General features: G+C 33.5%; 1 protein-coding gene across 1 annotated transcript; it reads left to right on the top strand.

Moving 5' to 3' along the window:
• Window positions 1–6,460: 6,460 nt before the first annotated feature.
• LOC141583401 (protein phosphatase 1 regulatory subunit 3A-like) lies at window positions 6,461–11,977 on the top strand (the record flags this gene model as incomplete). Its single annotated transcript, XM_074392567.1, has 3 exons — window positions 6,461–6,569; window positions 6,668–6,792; window positions 8,700–11,977. Coding segments are annotated over 3 exons (2,622 nt in total), but the record flags the coding sequence as incomplete, so codon positions are not given.
• Between the last annotated feature and the right edge of the window lie 12,142 nt (window positions 11,978–24,119).

Below are 24,119 nucleotides of genomic sequence, written 5' to 3'. Positions count from 1 at the left end.
AGTCTGCATAGCTAAATGAAATGGTATAGTGAGATGCATTGCTATCTATATTAGGTGTTTGCATATCTGGCCTCACATCAAAATCATTTTACAAAATTGTTAGTACCATCATTCTCTATTCCCCATCTTCACTTCCATACACAGGTTATATTAATTTAGATTTTACAGAGGGTAAGGCCTTAAGTTTCTGACATGAAAGGCCATTCTTGGGAACTATTGTTATACTTGAGATCTATCGTATTTATTATAGAGGGGAGAAATAAGATAACAGGGCTTCTAAACAACTGAAATGCTTAAAGTTCCTATGGGAATTTGATTTCTAGTTCCTTTGAAATTCATCTAGTAGAATGCCCATGGGGGGCATTCTACAGGTTGGTAAGAACTCCTTAGAATGTTATGGACCTAGGTGACTAGTGTGAATGAGAAAACATTTTATTTTCCTCAGTGAAGGACTGGAATAAAAATCAGAAACCTAGATATAACTTGCTGGTTCACATCTAGACATGTGTGCCAGAGATTAAGAAGGAACCCTGAAAAAGGTGTCCACGTGAACTCCTGGAAAGCAAGTCACTCAGTGCATAAAACATCAAAACCAACCTGAAGACTAATTCAAGACCTTGCTGACTCATAGTACAGGAGCCCTCAGTTAACCATCTTGGCCTAGGTCTTGGAAGGGGCGACAGTGTAGATTTCTAATTCTGATGAATGCAACTGAGGTTGGGTAGAGATGGACATTTAAAAAAATCTATGTACAGCATATTGATCAAATCATATTGGTGCTACATCAAAAATTAAAACTCATATTTGGTTCTTTTCTTCTTTCTTCATTACCAGTACCCTTAGCCTTTGTCATTTTGTGCCTGAAATGTTTCAGGAGCCTCATGATTAGTGTTTCTGCTCCATTGTGGCTCGTCCTGTCCAGTATCTCCTGTACATTACCTGCAGAAATAGGTTGGGAAATGTAAATCTGACCACATCTCTCTCCTGTTTATCCCTACCCCCATGCCACTGGTGAAAAAGTACCTAAATAATTCAACCTCCTATTTCCTGCTATGCTAAGCCCTTTAGAATCTGGCTTGAAACTAATTCTAATTCTGTCCCTTGGCATTCTTTCCCCAAACAGAGTCCAACCCTCTGAACATCTCATTGTTTCTAGATGTGCCTTTTTCTTTTGTGCTTTCTTAGTCCTGTCTTTGGCCATCTATTGTTCCCTCTGCCTACAATGATTGTATTCTCTTCTAATTGAGAAACTCCTAGTTTTCCTTAAAATCCTAAATCAGAGCATTACTAACTTTGAGATAAACTTCCTGTTTCCTCCAACAGTCTTCTGATAAATTCTGTCCTCTCCTTATTTCTAAAAGAACATCTATCATATCCCATTGTTTATTTAACACTTATCCCTTATAGTAATTATAATTACCTGTCGATGTTTCCATTTCCATCTTCACATTGTAGCTTCCTTGAGATAAAAGACTAGGGAATATTTATGATTTCTCAATGTTTATTCTAATTCATGACACATAGATATTTTAAAATATCTCTTAGAAGAAAAAATGATATATTTCATGATTAAATAATATAGGTGACTATATTGTATAATTTAAGGTACACTGGAAACAAAATATTCTACTCATTTCTTTTTTACTTTTTAATTTCTAAATTTATATGAATTTTTAAATTACGTTTAAATCTTGACTCATTATTGACTCCATAATTGAAAACATTGTCCTGACGGGGTAATACTTTAAGTCTTAGAAAAGAAACAAAAATATACATATTTTGAAATATTAGGTCATTTTCTGAAATTAAATGAGGAAATAAGAGAAGAACACTGTTATAGTAATGTTGGCAAAAGGTAGAGAGGGGAAGGGAGGGTGGAAAGGATGCTGTCCAGTTATTCATTCAACAGCATTTCTTATGCCACTGTTACGTGTCAGGCACTGTGTTAGCCACTGGGAATGCAGAAAAATAAAAAGCTCTCTTGATCAAAAAGAACTCAAGGAACATAAAGGAGAGATGAGAAATATTCAAAAGTAAACTTTCTTCATATCACAGTTGTCATAGTTCTGGGCCCTGTCATCAACAACCATCAAATTCTTTGTCTTTTTTCTCAAATGTTCTGAAGCTCTTGAATTCACTTCTTTAGTTGAATTGGTCATGTGACTTGTACTTTGAATTTCAAAGTGGTATTTTATTAATAGGTATCCTCTATTGTGGGCCAGGGAGTAATCCATCTATCTTCATAAATTACTTGAAACTAGAATTGAACTATTTAGATATTTCAAACTATTAATAAGCATCTTTAAAATAGCCACCCCAAATAATGACTGAATTCTACTCATTTCATTTTCTGATTCCTTCCCCATAATTTGACCCACCCATATTGGTTTGTTTTCACACTGCTGATAAAGACATATCCCAGACTGGGCAATTTACAAAAGAAAGAGGTTTAATGAACTTACAGTTTCACAAGGCTCACAATTGTGAGAGAAGCCTCACAATCACAGCAGAAGGCAAGGAGGAGCAAGTCATAGCTTACATGGGCGGCAGCAGGCAAAAAGAGAGCTTATGAAGGGAAACTTCTGTTTTTAAAAACATCGGATCTCATAAGACTCATTTACTATCCTGTGAATGGCACAGGAAAGACCCGCCCTCATAATTCAGTCACCCCCCTCTGGGTTTTCCCATGACAGGTGGGAATTGTGAGAGTTACAATTCAAGATGAGAGTTTCATGGGGACGTGGCCAAAATATATTGCTACCTGATATAACCATAACATCTTGAAAATCAATTATTTTTAGTGTAACTATTGTAAAATTACCACTTGCTATATATCTATGTAATTTATAATATATAACAAACCACAGAGACATACAACAGTATGGATAAATCTTATCAACATAATATTAAATGAACAGTTCCAAAGTATTTTAACAGAGGAATATTTTTATTAAGCTAAAAATTACATATATATATAATAAATAAAATTATTTGTCCTTTGCTATCTATATTAAATATATGTACTTATATATAGCTATAACTATGATTTATATTATGTATATGACTATGTAATTTGTAATATAGCAAGGGACAAGTAATTTTATTTATACATATAGGTAGTATTTAGCTTAATGAAAAGAATGTCCTGTTATACTACTTTGGAATGGTTCATTTAATATTATATTGCTAAGATTTATCTGTATTGTTATATGCCTATATAGTTTATTGATTTTGAGTGCTGTATAATACTCCTTTTTGCGATATTAATAGTTTTGTACATATTCTTCTGTTGATGGGAATTTGGGTTGGTTGAAGACTTACATAGTTAACAATGACACCATTAAAATTCCTTTAAATATCTCAGGTATATATACAAGAGTTTCTCTTGGGTATACACCTGGGGCTGGAAGTAGTAGTCATCGTTTATATAAATGTTTAATTTTGAAGATAATCTCAGTCAAATTGTTTTTCAAAGGGGTTATACATATTTATTCTTCCACCAGCAATGTACAGGAAAGCCTGGGAACCAGGTGCAGTGGCCATGCCTATAATTGTAGCACTTTGGGAGACTGAGGTGGGTGGATTGCCTGAGTTTAGGAGTTCAAGGCCAGCCTGGGCAACATGGTGAAACCTCACCACTACTAAAATACAAAAAATTAGTAGGATGTGATGTCCTGCACCTGTTCCTGTAATGCCAGCTACTTGGGAGGCTGAGGTTGCAATGAGCTAAGATTGCATCACTGCACTCTAGCCTGGGTGACAGAGCAAGACTTTGTCTCCAAAAAAAAAAAAAAAAAAGCACCCGTGGCTTCAACAATCTTCAACTCTTGATATTAATAGACATTTAAATTTTTTATTAATGAAATGAGTATAGAATTAACTCTTTGTGGTCTTGATTTCATTTCTCTGTTCTCTAATTAATGTTGACCATCCTATTATGTGCTTATTGACTATATGTGTTTCCTCTTGTCTGAAATGTCCACCCCTCTGCCCCTGATGCACAATGAATTGTTTGTTTTCTTATTGATTTGTAAGAGTTCGCTGTGTATTCTTGTTACTTATTTATGTTCATTTTGTGTAACTAAACTATCTTCTCACACTTTGTAACATTCTGTTTTTGCTGCATAGTCTCTTAATGAACAAACATTTTAAATTTTATTACAGTTAAACTGACCAAATATTAAATAATATTTTTCTTAAGAAAATATTTCCTACACGGAGGTCTGGAAGTATTCACATATATTTTCTAGTAAGAATTTCAAGGTTTTTGACATTTAAAATATAAATCCAACTGGTTGCCATTTTCTCTATCTCTATTTACTGAAAAGTACCATATTTTCTGTTGTCTGATATGCTACATTTGTCATTTACCAAGGTTCTAGATATACCATTTGTCATATATACCAAAGTTCTAAGCTCTCAATACTGTCTTACTAGTTAGTTTAACTGTCTGTGTACCAATATAACACTATCTTAATAAAGAAATATTTATTAAAAATACTTAATCTGATAAAGTTCCTCCCTGCTATTTCTCAGAAACATTTTAACCATCATTTGCTCTTTATTTTTCTGTTCAGTATCATATTTTCAAATTCTATAAAAAATGTTTTGGCGTTTTGATTAGTATTGAATCTGTAGATCAATTTGTGAGAGAACTGACATCTTCATAATATTTTGTTTCTATCTATGAACATGGTATGTTTATCAACTTTTTAAGGATCTTCTTTAACATTCCTTGATATAATTTTACTACCTTCCCAATAGGAATCTTACAAATTTTCTCTCAGTTTTTCTTTGTAGATATTTGGTAGATATTTATATTTCATTTAACTCTACTTTTCTTGTTTATACTTGTCTGTGAATGTGAAGTTTTCCTCCTATATTTCTATATTTATACTTTTAAGATACTAACATAAGAACACATAGTTGAATACTTACTTTATCCCCAGATAAGATAAAGCAGGCTCCTGTCCTTTTGACATGATCATTTTTTAAGAATTTAACTATTTTAGAGAATTAAATTAGAGAAGTGGTTGATAGCATTTTGGTTAGGTAAAAACATATTTGAATGACTGATTTTTCTTCTACAAATAGTACTTTCAGTATTGTTATGGGAATAAAGAGGAAGCAAGAATAATTGCTGTTTAATGGTTTATATCTTTTTAAGCACATAAACATTATATACATGGAGAAAGATGTGTCAGCTTGCAGTTGGAGTCCAAAAAAATAAATCTTAGCATAGTTTTTGGCCTCATATGGATTTATAGGTTAAGTCAGTACCAATTATGCAAACAGTATATTGTTCTAATAAAATTATATTTCTATAGAAGCATTATTTTCTACATATGGGCCCACTAAAGGTACCAAATGTTTTTAGTAAAGTTAAAATTATGAATCATAAATATATACAAAACTGAATTATCTTCTTGCATTGTCAGAATGGAAGAATTTTCAATTTCTCATGATTCGTGGTAGCCTTCCTGTGATTTGGATCAAAATTGCTTATGCAATGAAGACTAGACTCTTGTTACACAAATTTTTCAGCCATTGTCAACTTTCCAGATTTCTTTTGTTGCAGAAAAGTCATTGAGAAAAGTCACCAGAAAGAAATTCAGCTGAGACAGTACAATAAAATGTGTATACTGGGCCAAATATTTCTGATAAATTGACTTGTGACATAATTATATACAAAGTGGGCTTTTTTTTTTTTAACCAACAGTTTTCCTACTGAGTGTCCTGGACAAATCTAAATTCTAATGACTCCACAAATACAACTGCAAATAGATTACATTTGAAAGAAAAAGGTATTTGTCTTTTACAATCAGTATGCAGAGTGTTCTAGAAAAGGAAATGTAACCCAAATTATTTTAAAGAAGGAAAGTATATGCTTGCATATAAATGATCCAATGTCTTGCTTATAAAATTGGCTTGTGGCAATACATATATAAAGTCTTTGAGTATAAATTTAGCTGCCCTTCAGTTTCTTAGTTAGCTTGTTTCTTTTTTACTGTTATTTCTTTTGATTTTTTGCTTTTCTGGAGAGTTAATGTTAGTCCAACTGAAAAGATTTTGAGTAAAATTAACACAAAAAAATAAGAATTCAAATGTTAGAAAGCAATTTCCATGACCACAAATGGACTGTCAGTTCATAAAATTTTATCATTAAGCCATAAGAAAAATATTCTCACTTGCAAAGATGAAATTCATCAAAGACAGAATAATCTACATTTGCATGTATTTTTACTTTGGTTATATAGTTTTTAATGTGAGCAACACACTCTGGTTTAGAAATATGGCATCATATGAATTATTTTTAAATTTTTCTACAACCAATATTTGCTATTGCATTATTCCAAAAAGATCATTTTTATTTTTAAAAAATCCCAGATAATACAAGAAAATAAGAAAGGTTATATAATATTTATTTGGCTTGTTACTGATTGAATTTCTCCCTGTGTAAAAACGCTTAGAAGGTGGAGTCTCAGAAAAATATGTAACATTGTCTTTTAAATTTAACAGTAAAGAAGAATCATCAGAAGGGAATAACTTTGAGAATCCAAAGAATACAGGTAATATTTTTTATTAATTTTTAAACCAAATTTGTCTCTTTTGTTAAAACCCACAATTAAGACAATCTTACATAGGCACAATTATATTAACTTTTCAGATACCTGTATCCCAACAAATGTTCGTTCTCATGAGGACAAGGAAGATTTGGAAACCAGTAATCAAAATGTAAAAGATGTAAACAGGGAACATGATGAACATAATGAAAAAGAATTAGAGTTGATGGTAAGCGTTCTGGTTGCCACGGTATTAGAGAAGATGAATCCATTTGTGCTTCAAAGATTCTGCAATGCCTGCCTTTCAGTAGCTTCAACTAATATAATTTGCAAATGTGAAAGCACAGCATATTCTGTCCTTGCATCTCTAGCTTGATCAACAAGGCATTTTGATTTCTGTATGTTGATTCTGGTCTCTGCAGTGGTAAATTAATGACATTCATTTCTTATCTCTTTACGAGTGGCTCTGAGTAATAGTTTGTAGGAATTACAGGAGAGGTAGCACTATCCTGATGTGCATTTCTAATCTTTGTGACAAGTGTATACTTAGCATAAACTCATCTGTAAAATGAGAGAGCTGGACTAGAGGATTGTTAGTGTCCTGTCCAATTCTACAAGTCAATGATTCTCTCATGTAACAGCATTTTTAAAAAAATTGCATCCTTGTGAGAATCTCCAAGTTCTATATCATTGTGGCATACTAAATTACCAAGTAAGAAGAAAATACCCTGTGCCGTAATTTTAAAACAGGAAACAAATTCGGTACTACACAATTTAGTATTAAATTTGTTATCATAAATTTCACACTTGGTGAACATTCAATCTATTTGGAATTTTTTGGGGGGATGGTTTAGATATCACTTTTATCACAAAGGAAGAAATAGGAGTAAATGAGTCACATAATGCAATTTATCCTTTACTATATTTGGATGGAGCTCATATCATTGGAATACATGGATTCATAATCATCTAAGATTAAAATGACATTTGCCTCTTCAAGTGTCAGTGCTGAAACAGGAGAGATAGAGCTCATATATTTCCCCACATATTCCACCTTTTCTATAGTGATATGGGAGCTGCATCACTAAAGTATGCAATTTACTTTGCTCCAACTTTAAGAAACTACAAAGTTGTCACCCATTGTGAGAATTCTCACCAGCTGAAAGTTAACATTGCCATTTTTTTTTCAAACCATAGAATATAATGAAAGGGTCCTGAAAAATCACATACTTCACCGATACATCTCATTACAATGAGCAGGCTCAAATATAAAAGTTTGTTTAGAAGTTACTGAGATTGTACATCCAATAAATGAACAGGGAGCTGTAATTTAGATGCTAATTTGCTCCATGCTGATGTTAATGCATAAAACAATGAAGCTCTATAATAGATGGAAATACAACCAAATCTGTGGAACCCACAGGCATTGGCTTACAAGACAGCTGTGCAGTTGACAAGTAACATGAGCCTTATGTGAGAAGAAGGGGAAAACGTAAGATTTGCATATAATTATTGAGATCATGCAAATGTCAGTTATGAGGAGAGAAAAAAACACAGGCATCTCACTGTTAAATCCTGACAGTTGGCATCACTGAAGAGCTCAAATACATTTGAGTACCAGTTGGCAGAGGGTCATTAAAACAGAATTTGCAGAGACATTAACTCCCTCACTTTTCTTTGAGTGACGTTTTGCTATTAATAGTTTGCAGAGGCTTTGCAGAAAACATATTAATAAGAGAAACTGTAATGGGGGCACCTACAGCAAGTGTAAATGCAGCAAGGGGCACCCAGGAAGCTGCTCTCTAATTGATTAGCATGGAGCTATCAATGTGTATAGCCTAAGTGAGGAGAAAGTGCAATGACAAGCAAGAATAGTTGAATAATACAATGCGATATTTGGAAGCTGGGAAGGAGAGTGATTAATTTGGGCCCCTTTTCTTACTAATCTCATTCCCCAACCATACAAGGATCTCTCCAAAACATCTGGCTTCCAGAGTTTATATGAAATCCACAAATGAAATCAGTCAAACAAATATACCAGATAATTACTAGCTGAGTTAATAAAACCTATCTAATTCACTGTACATTTAAAAAGATCATATGGTCATTATGTTTTTGTTGTTTTTATCCTGTAAGATAAATCAACACTTAATAAGAACCAGAAGTACTGATTCCAGAGATGAAAAGAATACATTTTCAACAGATCCAGTCAATTTTCCAAATAAAGCAGAGGGGCTAGAGAAGAATAAAATCCATGGTGAAATACGCACTGACTTGTTCCAAAGGTCTCTGTCTCCAAGTTCATTGGGAGAAAGCTCCATAAAGGGAGATTTTTACTGCAATGAAAAATATTCTTCAGGAAATGATTGTACACATCAACTTTCAGAGGAAATTACTTCAAATATGGGAGAAATCAAGCCATCACTGGGAGATACTAGTAGAGATAAACTAGTGAAATTATACATTGGCAGCAAAGAAGTCTTGGATGATAATGCTAATCCAGCCCATGGCAGTGGCACAATGCAAATACCTTGCCCCTCTTCAGATCAACTAACGGCAGTAAATCTTAATAAAAAATATGAAGGAGGAGTTAAAAAAATTGAAGTAAAAGATTGGGGATGTTTAAGAAGAGATTTCCATTCAGATATATCTGCATGTCTCAAAGAATCAACAGAAGAAGAATCTTCCGGGAAAGATTATGGCAATGGTAAAGATGATGAAGAACAAAGAATAGATTTAGGCATTAATGAAAAACAAAAAAAATGTTTCCAGGCAATCTTACATGACCAAGAAAGGAAGATGGGCAACCCTAAAATAAGTGTGGAAGGGATTGGAGATAGTAACAGAGACCCAACTGCTCTGCTGAGCAAAGATACCACAATCACAGCAGACATGTCTCACTCACCAAGGACAAATTTAACTTGGGAAGAAGCTGTGTTAACCCCAGAGCATCATTTGACCAGCGAAGGCATTGTTTTAGGAGGGATAACTGGTCAAGTTTGTTCATCAAGAACTGAAAATGTTTTGAGGAATGATTATCTTTCCCAAGCTGAAGAAGAAAAATCAGATTGGATTAATTCTGAAGATCGGGATAATAACACACAGCATAAACCAATTTGGAATGTTCTGGAAAGTCGGGGAAAAGCAAAAGAGAGTAAGATAAACATAACAGAACATATCAAAGAACAAGCAGATTGTGAAGATATGCAGGAAAAAAGAGATAATACGAGGAGTTTGAAAGCTTCTCTTACAGAAGAATTGTTTACCTGCCAAGAAACAGTGTGCTGTGAACTGTCTTCTCTAGCTGATCATGGTATTACTGAGAAAGCAGAAGCAGGTACAGGCTGTATAATTAAGACAACATCAGAAAGTACTCCAGAAAGCATGTCTGCTAGAGAAAAAGCAATAATTGGTAAGCTACCTCAAGAGACAGCACGAAGTGACAGGCCCATCGAGGTAAAGGAAACAGCCTTTGATCCACATGAAGGCAGAAATGATGATTCACATTATACCCTTTGTCAACGAGATACCATAGGTGTAATCTATGACAATGATTTTGAAAAGGAATCACATTTAAGTATTTGTAATGTACATGTAGATGAAATGGAGAAAGAAGAAACCATGTCTATGTACAATCCTAGGAAGACACATGACAGGGAGAAATGTGGCACTGGAAATATAACATCTGTGGAAGAATCCTCACTGGTCATCACAGAAAATCAAAAAGCAGCTTCAAAACTGAATTTACAGTTGGGAATGCTTCCAGCAGACAAAACGGTATTTTCAGAAAGCAGAGATCATGGGCAGGTTAAAGAATTATCAAAGAAAACAGACTTAGATGACATTGTGCATTCTGCCTTTAACTTGGACACTAATAGAGCTTCTCAGAATAGCTCTCCTTTTTCCAAACATCATGCTGAAATTTCGGTGTCAACTAATGAGCAGGAAATTGCTGTAGAGGATGCAATTACTACCATGACTAGCCAACCTATTTCTACTAAATCAGAATATACTTGTAATTCAACAAGAAAAATCCAGGGTATGGAGAAGCACTCTTATCCTGAGTCTAAACCTGAAGAAGTTTATAAAAGTTCAGGAGTAGTGACATCAGGCAGTAGAAGAGAAAAATGTACAGGCCAGATTTTCCAATCAGAAGAGTGTAGTATGGAAAAATCTGTAGGGCCAATTATTTTAATCAGTGAACCTCTTGAAAACGTGGAAGAAGCAAGGGATGAAAATGAAGGATTAATAAACTGTGGGCAATCACTATACCCTTCAGGTGAAAACGAATCTGAGAGCTCTGCTTCTACTAATCTCCCTGTCCAGGAAAGTCAAGCTCAAAGCAATGAATCTTTGTTTTCAAAATATACCAACTCTAAAATACCTTATTTCCTTTTGTTTCTGATATTTCTTGTTACTATCTACCATTATGACTTAATGATCGGCTTGGCATTCTACCTTTTGTCATTGTCCTGGCTGTCCTGGGAAGAGGGTAGACAAAAAGAGTCTGTCAAAAAGAAGTAACCCCAGCACTCTTATTATTCTCTCTTAAAAGATAAGCTATTTTGTCCCAAACATTTGAATTGGTGAAAGAGACTATTCATTGTTCAAAGATCCAGTGCAGTTTTTCTCTTGAAGGATCATTTAAAAAGGAATGCGAATAAGTTTGCTCCTTCATATAAGTAATTATTCTATATAGGACCATTATGTTTGGATCATTAAATACCTATATGAATATGAGATCTGAAGCACGTCAAGTTGAAATTAGGTACAGCTGTTGCTCCTTAGCAGGCTATGAAGTTGCAATGCTTCACATCTCTTCACTACTTAAAGTGCTATTTCTTGCATTCATTTCTCTAGCAATAAAGCTTCATTTTTTTTTCCCTAAGAGTATATATTTCCCCCTAAGGTTTTAAAAAACAGATAAAACGTGGACAATGGCATATGATTTTTTTGGGCTTTTAGTGTTGAACATGAAATTTGTATTTAACACTGTATCATTTATCAGGATACATTGATCAAATATTTTAACATTTCATATTTTTAAGAAAACCCATATATATTGAAACTTGCAAACTTAAACACATTCTGTTCACTTGAGTAATACTTGATGCACACAAACACACACGTGTCTTACACATTTATAGCTACAAAGTCAGGGCATTCATAAGCAAAATCTGACAAAGACTGAAGCAACTGGGAGATTGTCTTTCAATTCTGCAAAATTTTGTGGGTGGCCTGTCTTTAAGCAATGCTTTTCTCTTGTGAGGGGAGACTGTAACACAACTGAACTATTTCAATGTCAACTATTCAGAGTTGAAAATGTAAATTAAAAGTTCCACAAGCATTGTTTCAGAATGAATTCGTACCTGTAAAGCATAAGGCATTAAATGATAATAAAAACTCCAAATGGACTATTTGTTCCACATGGTAGTATTTTTGTCTTCAAACAAATTTTTGATCTTTTCTCATTATAAGACAATGAATTGTCCTCCAAAGTGCATTTAGAAAACAAACAAACAGTCTTTGGTGATATTTATTACATGATTATCATCTTGTTGGATAACTCAAAATTTTAAGTAGGCAAATAGGTATATGTGGAAATATACTGAAGAAAAAATGAATACCAATATAACAGTGGCTTTTACTGCTATTATCTATAGCCAAGTGTGTATGATAATGAAACTCATCATTTTAGTGAAGTAGAGGCAATGCAAAGATTCACATACAGTTTATTTCAATAACAATTTATTGAATGACTGCTATATGTAAAACCCTGTGCTTTGTTCTGTGGCATAGCACTTCCTTTGATATGCGGCATAGCTAGTTCTATGCATAAGTACATAGTGTGACACTTTTGACTTCACTGAAAATATGAAAGAAAGTCACCCAGAGGAAGCCTTTTTGGTTGATTCCTTTGGATCTTCTTTCATAAAACATGTAACACTGATTTTCAGGTAGAAAAAGAAATCTATTTACTGGTAAGGGCAAAGTCAATGGGTAAAACTCACGTATATTATCCCATATAGATAAGACATACACATTCATGGGAAGACAAAATAAGATGGAACATTTATACTGACTTTCATCTGGTGGTAAATGATTTCCTTAATTTTCATTAGGCACATAACTATTTCCAAATCCTCTAATTGCATATTACACTCAAGTCCAATTGAAAATGAATGCTCAACTTCAACTTTTTAGTTGACCAAATACAAACATCCTGAAGTAGAACTTAGGGCAAATATTTGATTGTCTGAAAGGGCACAATTGTATTCAATACAAGAGAAATACTGTAAGCAGTACCTAGAAATAATCTCTAAAATTGCTATCCTGATAATTTTGTTGACAGGTCTAAATTACAATGAAGTTAAGGTTAGCATTTCCTCAGTTCTTAATGGCTTGGCTTTTGAATTCTACATTTAAGAGTTTTAGTCAATACGTTATACCTCATTATTGCAGAGAACACTACATTACTTTATGAACACAGGTGTCTGAACTGGAATTACTCTCTTAAAAGAACAACATAACTTCTTTTATAACTTTTATTTGACTTTTAGTAATGTTAACTTACTAAATCTTCTCCTATATATTTTTAATGTAACAAATGTAAAAAGATTTGAAATACTCAATTGTGTATGCATTGCATCTGAATGCAATGAAGAAATAATTGATTCAGTGAGTCTCAAAACATTACTTATGATGACCTTGAAATAAAATAAGAACCTATGAAACTACTGATATGTGAAGAGATGGAGTATTGCAATCTGTTTTGGTCACATCACTATGCCAAGCAAGAAAAGTAGATCTCAGGGAGGACTAGCAGCCCTTGGTTAATGAAGATCTGAATGTAAATCATGATAGCAAGGGTAATCTTTACAGGCATAGCTGCCTGCACACCGTCTCTCCAAGTACTAGTTAAGGTCCAAATAAGGGCATGGCAGAAGAGTTAAAGAGAGGTGCAGCACGCATCTGCTTCATATGTTGGGTAAGAAACGTGATATTATAACCCCATCTTTCATTTTGCTGGGCTTTTGACTTTTAGAAACAAAATTCTAAAAATTAGCAACTCAAGCGGTTATGGGCAGCAAAAACATCACATCTGTTTAAGCCGTTAATATCACAATAGATTTCTCAAGGTAAGAGAAAATAGGCCCATGAGATGATATTCACCCTTCAATATAAATGAACATTGGCTTAATGCAGCCATGGTTTCCTTCTGAGCTCCAGAATTTTGATAGTGAATTATTTCAATGAATATATATATATATATATATATATATATAAAATCTATCATTTTATTAAAGAAACAGGATCATCTCTAATTTCTGAAATTTCCATTTATCAGTCTGCTGGATAAATGGAAAACTTAAAAATATCCATGCCAAACTTGGGGAAATATTTTATTTTTCCCAAATAGCATTCACAATACTTTCTTAATCATGTTTTTCTCCAGTCATGAATATTATTTTGTATCGCCTAGTCTGTTATCTTCATTAGACTAACTCTTTGTATATAAATGAACCAAAAAAGCAAACAAAGCAAAACAATAAACTAACAAGAGTACTAGTAAAGATACAAGCAGATTCGTCTACTTATTTGTTTTTGTGATCTGACTTTCCTTTCAAATTTTTACTGAGAATATAGAAATTGAACTATGCAGTAGGATCTTATCTAGTTATTTGAATCCTGTCTTAGCCATTTCCTGTAGAACAGAGAAATAGGATTGACTTTGATTCTGCAATAAGATCTGAAATAAATATGAGAAGGCAAGCTCTTCAAGTATCTGTATTACTATATTTCCTTTTGAAGAGAACAGTTAAAAAAAATTACTGGTATTTATTTGATTAAATTCATTTGCTTATTTTTTCTGTTTTTGGAAATAATTTATAGTACAAATCATGGCAACATAATTCACTTTTCATCTTTTAAAAATAAATTTTGCCATTAATCCAATATGTTTCCATCAAGTTACCCAAGCCTATTTAAAACAGTGAATTAAATTTTTACTAGGTTTGAATGATCACATGATTTATAAGAAATGTCTTTATTTTAGTGTGTTAAAACCTTATTAAATGAAAAACTCTTTAAAAAGCATAGCATTTTTATGTTGTGTGATTTCTATATTTGTTAAATGCATTAATATTACTTTCATTTTTCAGATATGAAACAAATGTGAAAATTTAATTAAAAACTCCCTGTGTGTTTTCCTAACACACTCAATTTTTTGTATTAATAAAGAGAAGAGAGGCATGGGTAAAAACAATAGTAGATTACAGAGAAATTATCTTTATTTGGCTGTGATGCCTCCAACATAAGATATTCAGATTTCAATGCCTAATTAAACTACTTGTCTTGGTTAGAATTGGCACATCTTCCTACTCATAACCCAATTGAAGCCATTCAACCTATTCACTGCTCCCTGTCTTAAGCCTTAGTCAGTGACATCATCCCCAGAACATGCCATAGGAATCTGTTCTTCTGTGACTCTTCATGTATGCCTCCCTGCCTAATGGACACTTTCAGTTATCCCTACTTCTCTCTTCCTATCCAGTTCTGCACATTTTGCTATGTAAAGTTCAAAACCCATCTTTTTGAAGTATCTTACTATTCCAGTCAGTAGGATATCTCCATTTTCATATCTCTGACTAACCTTCTTGCCTGCAGTACGCATTTGAATCATTATTATAACTGGACTGTCTGCTTGTTCAAGACAAGGACAAAGGTTTCCTCTTCTATCACACTGCAAGGTCTAGTTTGTAGGAATCTTCAGTCAATATTTATAGCTAGAATTGAATTGCAGTGAGGTCTTTATTATCCTTAATATGCAGACAGGATACTTTGAAGTCTGATTTAAAAAGGAATACATTTAATCAAATCAAAACTAGAATGGGTTAGCAAACTACTAAACACAAGGTTGCAAAATACCAAACACAAGGTTGCAAAAGGCAGAGACATGAATTTTAAAAGACAGAATGGAACAGTGGATTTGGGAGGTAGGGAGCAAAGAAACATCTCCTCTTTTCATTTCTCTTAACAAATAAATTATTATGTTTATAATTTTTTTCTAGCACATTAATAATTCCCTTTATTTCATGGAGAATAAAATACTAATTATATGTTGAAAGAACAATAATGCAAACTTAAATTTACTGGCTAAGGTGAAAATTTATAGAACAGGAGATGTTTTCAGAGAGAGTAGCTCAGTAGCTTAAAAACCAACAAACATCACAAGACATAAAGTGTAAGAAACTCAATCTTCTCAACTGCTGCCATGCCCTTTGGAAATGGCTGATCTTTTAGTTTTGCACCTGTTCTGCACGTCAACTTTTCGGATAAACAAATAGAACAACGAGAAAAAATAATCAGTGGGTTTTTCAAAAGAAAGGCTTGATTAATATATAAGAGTTATAAAACTACACACCCACCCATCCACATACACTTGATTTTAACATTCAGTCAGTGATAGAAATGGCAGTGAAGACAATCTAATACTACATGTAGTGATGCATATAACTTGTGGAGGTTCATTCTGGATGAGATTCATCGTATCAGACTCAGATGAAATTAAAATGATAATAAGAAGACATGCCTTTTTTTTTTTCGAGTCAGAGTCCAAAGGAAATAAATTTAGCCTAGAAATATAGTAGCATGTTGCATAACAGTTTATGACTATGGGCAACTAGTAGCTGAAGGCTCAAACAAAAGCCAGATGTGTGTGTTATATGGTAGAATTTATGAATACTGTATATGATTGACTTGGTTCTGAGTGAAAACAGACATAAAATTTCGTTAAAGACAAACTTTATAAAACATATCAAATAACAGAGAGGTGGTGCTGAAAAATCATTATGCATTTAGAAATTCTTTTTGTAAACACTTAAATAACTTCTAACCTACTTTTAGCAATTTAATGTGGAAAGCTTTTATATTAGAATTTATAAACATTTTTAGCATAAAGTGTTCATAGAAATATACATTTAAATAATTTTATACATACACTCTAAAAATTATTTTTTTACATATTAAATTGACTTCCCAATTAATAAACATTTTGAAAATCCAAGTCTTTTTTTCATGATGCAAATACAATTTTTCTGTTTTTAAGTGAAATGATTGTGCCCTACCTACCTAAAGAAGGGAATAAAGATAAAGAAAAGAGACTATTTCCTATGTTCATAAATATGCGAAAATATTTTAAATACAGTTGGAAAAGAAAATAGGAAGTAATGTCTTTCATCTTAATTTCATAATCTTTTGCTTTTATTATTTTTAATTGATGTAATTGTACATAACTATGAGTACAGTGATATTTTCATACATTTTTAGAATGTGTAATGATAAAATTAGGGCAATTAGCATATTCATTACCTCAAATAGTTATCATATGTGTTGAGAATATTCCAAATCCACTCTTCTATTTAAAAATAAACAATTGTTGTAAATTCTGTTCTACTCGTCCTAAGTACTATAGAATGATAGAATGTATTCCTCCTATCTGGGTGTAATTTTGTATCCATTAGCCAATCTCTGAAAATCCCTATGTCCCCCATCTGTTCAAACTTCTAGTAACCACTATTCTAGTACCCTCTACTTCTATAAGCTCAACTTTTTAAACTTCCACATATGAGTGAGACTATATGATACTTACCTTTCTATGCCTGGATTATTTCACTTAACCTCATGTTCTCCAGTCTCATCCATGTTACTGCTATTAATAAGATTTCATTCTTTTTATGGCTGAGTAGTATTCTATTGTGTATATATACATTTTCTTTATTCATATATTGATGAAAACTTAAGTTGATTTACATCCAGGGCTATTGTGACTAGTACTTCAATAAACATGCTTTAGTTCAAGGTTCAGCTCAGAGATCTTTTGGACATGTTGATTTTCTTTATTTTTCATAAATACCCAACAGTGGGATTTCTGGATCATATGGTAGTTCTACTTGTAGTTTTTTGATGAAACACTTTATGGCTTTCAAAAGTGGCTTTACTAATTTGCATTCTCACCAGCAGTGCATCTGCATTCTCCTTTCTCCACATTCTTATCAGCATTTGTTGTATTTTGTCTTTTTGTTGATAGCTGTGCTAATTGGAAAGAGGTGATATTTTATTGTGGCTTTGATTTGCATTTCCCTGATGATTAGTGATGGTGAGCACTTTTCTTCAGTATACCTATTGACTATAGTTTTCTTTTGAGAAATGTTTATTCAGCTCATTTGCTAAATTTTAATCAAGGTAACTGTTTACTGCCTGTTGTTTCAGTTTCTTGTATATTCTGGATGTTAATTCCTTGTTGGGTCAATATTTGCAAATATTTTTTCTACTGATTGTCTGTTTACTCTGTAGATTATTTCCTTTTCTGTAAATAAGGTTTTTAGTTTGATGTAATCCCATTTGTCTATTTTTACTTTTGTTACCTGGGCTTTTAAGTCCTTCTCCATAAAATATTTGCCTAGACCAATGTGCTGAAGCATTTCCCTATGTTGTCCTCTAGTAGTTTCAATATTTTGATTCCTAAACCATTTATTTCTTTAATTCATTTTGAGTTGATTTTTTAATATGGCGAGAGAGGTCTAGTTTCATTCTATTACATATGGAAATTCAGTTTTCCCACCACTATTTTCTAAAAAGACTATCTTTCCCAAAGAATGTTTTTGATGCCTTTGTCAAAAATCAGTGGCTGTTTCTAGTTTCTCTATTCTGTTCCATTGGTCTATGTGTCAGTTTTTATGCCACCACCAGGCTGTTTTTGTTACTATAACTTTGGAGTATACTTTGAAGTCAGGTAGTGTGATGCCTCCAGTTTTGTTCTTTTTCCTGAGAATTGCTTTGGCTATTTGGGTTTTGTGTGTGTGTGTGTGTGGTTTCATATGAATTTTTGGATTGCCTTTTTCTGTTTTTGTAAAGGATTTTATTAGAATTGTGACAGAGATTGAACTGAATTTATAGATTGCTTTTGGTATGATGGTTATTTTCACAATTAGTTATTTGAATCAATGAATACAGGATATCTTTCCATTTTGCGTTTTTTTTCCAATTTTTATCATCAACGTTTTATAGTTTTTCTTATAGGGATCTTTCACATCTTTGGTTAAATCAATTCATAGGTATATTTTTGTGGATATTATAAATATAATTATTTTCTTAATTTCTTTTTTTGCTAGTTGCTGGTGTAGAGAAATGTTACTCATTTTTCTAAGTTGATTTTGTATTCTGTAGCTTTGCTGAATTTGTTTATCAATTCTAAGGGTTTTTTGGTACAATTTTTAGGGTTTTAAAAATATATATATATGATCATGTCATCTTTAAACAGGAAAAAATTGACTTCCTCCTTGCCAGTTCAGATGCCCTTTATTATTTTCTCTTGTCTAATTTTTCTAGCCAAGACTTTCAATACTATGTTGAATAAGAGTGGTGAAAGTAGACATTGCTATCTTATTCCTGTTCTTAGAGGAAAAGCTTTTAATTTTTTCCTGTTAAGTATCATGTCACCTGTAGGTTTGTCATATATGGGGTTTATTATGTTTTGGTATATTCCTTCTATACCTAATTTGTTGAGAGTCTTATTTATAAAGAGACATTAACTTTTATCAGATGCTTTTCCTGCATACATTGAAATGATTATATGATATTAATATATCATATTTATTCATTTTTATATGTTGAACCATCCTTGCATCCTTGGGATAAATCCTACCTGATTATGGTGAATGATCTTTTAAATGTGCTACTGAATTCAGTTTGCTAGAATTTTGTTGAGGATTTTTTTGTTTTAATCTATGTTCATCAGCTATATTGGCCTGTAGGTTTCTATTTTTTTGTGTGTATATTCTTGTCTGGTTTTGGTACAGGTAATGCTAACCTCATAGAATGAATTTGGAAGAATTGCTTTCTTCTCCTCAATCTCCCTTTCTTCCTTGCTTCCTTCCTTCACCTCCTTGATTTCCTTCCCTCCCTCCCTCCCTTTCTTGTCTTTCTCTTTCCTTCTTTCCTTCTTTCTTTCTTCTTTCTTTCTTCACTTACTCTCCTTCTCTACCTTTATTTCTTTTTCCCTTTCTGTCTTTCTCTCTCTCACCGTTTCTCCCTTTTTCTTCCTTGTTTTTTTGTTTTTTGTTTTTGTTTTTGTTTTTGTTTTTGTTTTTACTGTGTCAGACTTACTGCATTGCCTAGGCTGGAGTGCAATGGCATGATCATAGCTCACTGCCATCTCAAACTCCGGGACTCAAGCAATTTTCCTGCCTCAGCCTCCTGAGTAGCTAGAGCTTCAAGTACATGCCAGGCATGCCTGGATAACTTATTTTTATTTTTAGTAGAGACAAGGTCTTGCTATGTTGTCCAGGTTGGTTTCAAACTACTAGGCTCAAGTTATCCTCCTGACTTGGCCTGTTAAAATACTGGGATTATAGGCATAAGCCAGTGTACCTGGACCAATTTTCTATAAAATTTTGAGAACTGACAAACCACTAGCTAAACTAACAAAGGGAAAAAAAACACAACCAAATAAATAAAATAAAAATAAAAAAGGGGACATTACAACTGATACCTCAGAAATACAAAGGATCATCAGAGACTGTTAAGAACAACTGTAAACCAACAAGTTGGAAAACCTAGCAAAAATAAATAAATTCCTGGACACATGCAATCTACTAAGACTGAACCAAAAAGAAATAGAAAACTTGAACAGACTAATTATGAGTAATAAGATTACATCAGTGAAAAAAAACAAAACAAAACAAAAAAAACTCCTCTTAAAGAAAAGCCCAGGACCTGATAGCTTCTCTACTGAATTCTATTAAATATTTAAAGAAAAATGAATACCAAGTCCTCTGAAACTCTTCAGAAAATTGAAGAAGAGGCTGTTGCCTTTAGCATGTCGGGTAAGCCGGTAAATCACAATTTAAGTCAGATTGACTCTTCCCATGTGAATTATTTGGCCTATTTAGTCCTGTTTGCATCCTTAAATTATTTAATTTAAATACAACAGTTAATTTTTTATTATATGAATAAACAAAGTATCAGGCTGTACTCTGAATCTTTGAGTGTAACTACTACATATATATCCTACTGATCTGTGCAAAAAACACTCACTGGCCTTATTCTAGGCCCCAAGCAGTATATTAGTCCTACATCTTACCTGACTTGAGCATAGCAATGGAGGCAGAGACATAAACCAATAATTGCAATATCTGAGGTTACCATCTTTAATAATATCAACAATAAAAATAAATTATTGACAATTACTGAGTATAATAAATTGAGTAGTATTTAAAGCTCTTTATGGAAAACAACACATTTATTTTTCACAGCGGCATGAGAAAATTTTCTCCTTTTATAGGTAGAAACAGATGTGTAGAGAAAATAGTTTTTCCAAGGTTGTCAGTAATGTAAATGATTTCTAGGTTATTTAGGTACTTAGTGGTGAAGTCTAGGTTCAGATCCCTAGTAGCTTTTCTCCAGATTTGATCTTCTTAACTATTGCACTGTGTTGTACCTTCAATCCAGAGAGAACAAGCTATTATAAATTGCAAAGTTCTACATCAGTGTGCTCTGTGGTACTATATTTACATACAAGTGCACTGCACATAATACACTGTCTCTTTTGCACAGATAATTCTTTATTAATGCTCCTGAAAATGGAAACTTCCTAAAACATTCTATTTTTCAGTTCGCTTTTATTCAAATGGTTCCAATTCAAAAAACACTCACTGGGCTTCTTCTAGGCCCCAAGCAGTATATTAGTCCTACATCTTACCTGACTTGAGCATAGCAATGGAGGTAGAGACATAAACCAATAATTGCAATATCTGTGACCAGTTCAGTAGTAGAGATAAGATTTAAGAGCAGAAGTGGCACAAAGGAAGGACTGTTTGGTTTTGTAAGCACTTTGCTTTACACACTTCAGAGATGTACCATCTTTTTAACACTGTAATTTTAGGGATCAAGGAAATACACACAAAATACCTTCCAAATGCATTATTATATCTAACTTTTACTTAAATAACTGAGATGAGGAAACATCTTGATGTAATTGTTGTAGTGCTTATTTATGCCTAATGTTCCAGTGTAATTAATAATAGCACCCCTTTAACTTTCATAAGTGACGTCGTTTGGATGATAAATTGTAAGATCGGCCTAAAAAATCTATGAAAATAAACTAGACAATAGGTGTTAGTACTCTGTGTCAACATGAATAAGGGGCAGTTTTCAATGCAACAGCCATCTATTATCTAAAGATAGAATTCTTGTTCTTGGGATCATAGATTGTAATTTATACATAAGCTGCTGATCAGCTTAGGAAGTAAAACAGCATTTTCCAGATTTCATAATGCTGAGTACAATGTCAAAAACGAAAAGAAAATAAAAAGGTAAGGACATTTTAAAAAGGATGTGCTGGCCTAAATCCATTAGAAGGAAATCATTTACATTACTGACATAAGATAATTATACCATTTTGAAACAGGCCTACTCAGAAGGTTCAGGACAGGATAATTCCATCACGCAAGATAGCCAGCATGGCGCAAGATGGAAGAACTTTTTGCAAAAGTTGTGGAGGCTACAGTGTGATACTCAAAATTATAATGGTTTGTGGTGCTAGAAGCTGTATTATATAGATTCTGCTCATCATCAGTAAGAGGAACAAAAATTTGGGGGGAAATAACTATATCTTATTACCAGGATTTAGCATTGTAGGGTAAAACACCACCATTAAAATAGCAAAAATAAATGAAAATGTGAACAAATGACTCAAGATATCCAATAAGAGACCAAGATATTTTAAGGCAGAAGCAATGTCACTATATTTAGTTTTGGCCTTTGCAGTCACTTTAACTCTTGGCGATACTTCATACAGGTCACGTTATGCTGAGACTGAAAAGCAGTGGATCTCTTTCCCTTCACTCTGCTTAAGGAATATGTGTACTGGAAGCATATCCAAAGAAGTACTACCATTACGTAAGACCACAGAATAAGTTCATACTGATAGGTTAGCAAAAGGCTGGAATAGTTTCTTTAAAAGCTTTTAGCTATGCTTCTACTAGCAGCATAAACCTTAGCCACATAAGACACAGAGGAATGGGTTTTGAATACTGCTTTTTTTATATTGTCTCTGCACAATTACAAAAAAAATTAATGGGTCAATTTGCTGCATCTATAATTTTCTGACTTTGCACTAAGAATCAGAAAAGAAAAATAGCTTAGAGCAGCCAGAACTCTGTGAGGTGTGCAAGCCCAGAGAGACATGAGTATGGGACTTCAGTCATGCCCTACCCCCTCATGCCTGGAGTCAGTTGTTTAAAGCAGGGGTCCCCCAAACCCTGGGCCATGGACCCGTACCATAGTCTTGTCTGCAGTCTGTTAGGAACTGGGCTGCGCAGCAAGTGGTAAGTGGTGGGTGAGCGAGTGAAGCTTCATCTGGATTTACAACTGCTCCCCATCCCATTACCACCTGAGCTCCATCTCCTGTCAGATCAGTGGTGGGCATTAGATTCTCATAGGAGCACAAACCCTGTTGTGAACTGCATATGTGAGGGATCCAGGTTGTGTGCTCCTTATGAGAATCTAATGCCTGATGATCTGAGGTGGAAGAGTTTCATCCTGAAACCATCCTCCCCTACAGCCCCCACATGGCCCAGGTCTGTGAAAAACTGTCTTCCAGGAAACTAGTCCTTGGTGCCAAAAAGCTGTGGACCACTGGTTTAAAGGAATTTTATTCCTGACTAGCTGCCTCATCCATTATCTTCATCTTCCTGGAATTTTTGATACAAAGAACAATCTATAGCTTATGCTAGTTTAATGTAAAGTGTTTACATGTTTACAAACAACTTAGGAACTGCCTGTTTCTTTCCTTTGAAAAACCTACTCATAACTGTTGCTAATCAGAATGTATATTCAGGGCATTTTAAATCAATCTTTACTCCTGGGTTGCAACCCTCAAGCTTGGCCCAAATAAACTACTTATATTAATTTTGTCTCTGCTTCTTTCTTTCAGGTAGGCAAAGGCGGCGCCTATGGCATTTTATGAAGTTGGACATCATTTTAATTTCTAAGGCCAAGTAAAATTTGATAACAAACTTGCTTATTGGTTGAAAATAAACAAAACCCCTCAAAGTAGCTTTAAGCAAAAAATGGAATGTATCATAAATAAGGCAACTTCTAGGTTATAGGTGAAAATAGGCATCACTAGGAACAGCAACGACTAAAACGCCACCAGAAAGGTAGTCTCTTTTGGGCTTTCACGGTCTCTCATCTTTTTTTTTTTTTTTTTCCTGTTTTCTGTGTCCACTTCATTTCTCTGTTTTTGTCAGTGGATTTTCTCTCTCCACTTACTCTTCAAGATATATAGTGCTTAAAATAGAATTTCCCAACAGTGGCTTTGCCTCCTAATTATATACATCTAAAAGCTTGCTTGTTAAGAGTTTTCTGGGTCTGGGTTGTAAACTTCTAGGACAGAGAAACTCCAAGTTTAGATCTTGGATCTTGATATCAGATAGGAGAAGTTGTTCTAACTCTTTCTTAAAACTTAACTAACTTTTGGCTATTTTGCTCTTC

This window comes from Saimiri boliviensis (genome assembly GCF_048565385.1).
Source record: "Saimiri boliviensis isolate mSaiBol1 chromosome Y unlocalized genomic scaffold, mSaiBol1.pri SUPER_Y_unloc_1, whole genome shotgun sequence".
Lineage (NCBI taxonomy): Eukaryota > Metazoa > Chordata > Mammalia > Primates > Cebidae > Saimiri > Saimiri boliviensis.
Note: the sequence above shows the minus strand (reverse complement) of the source record. Positions and strands in the feature narration are given on the sequence as shown.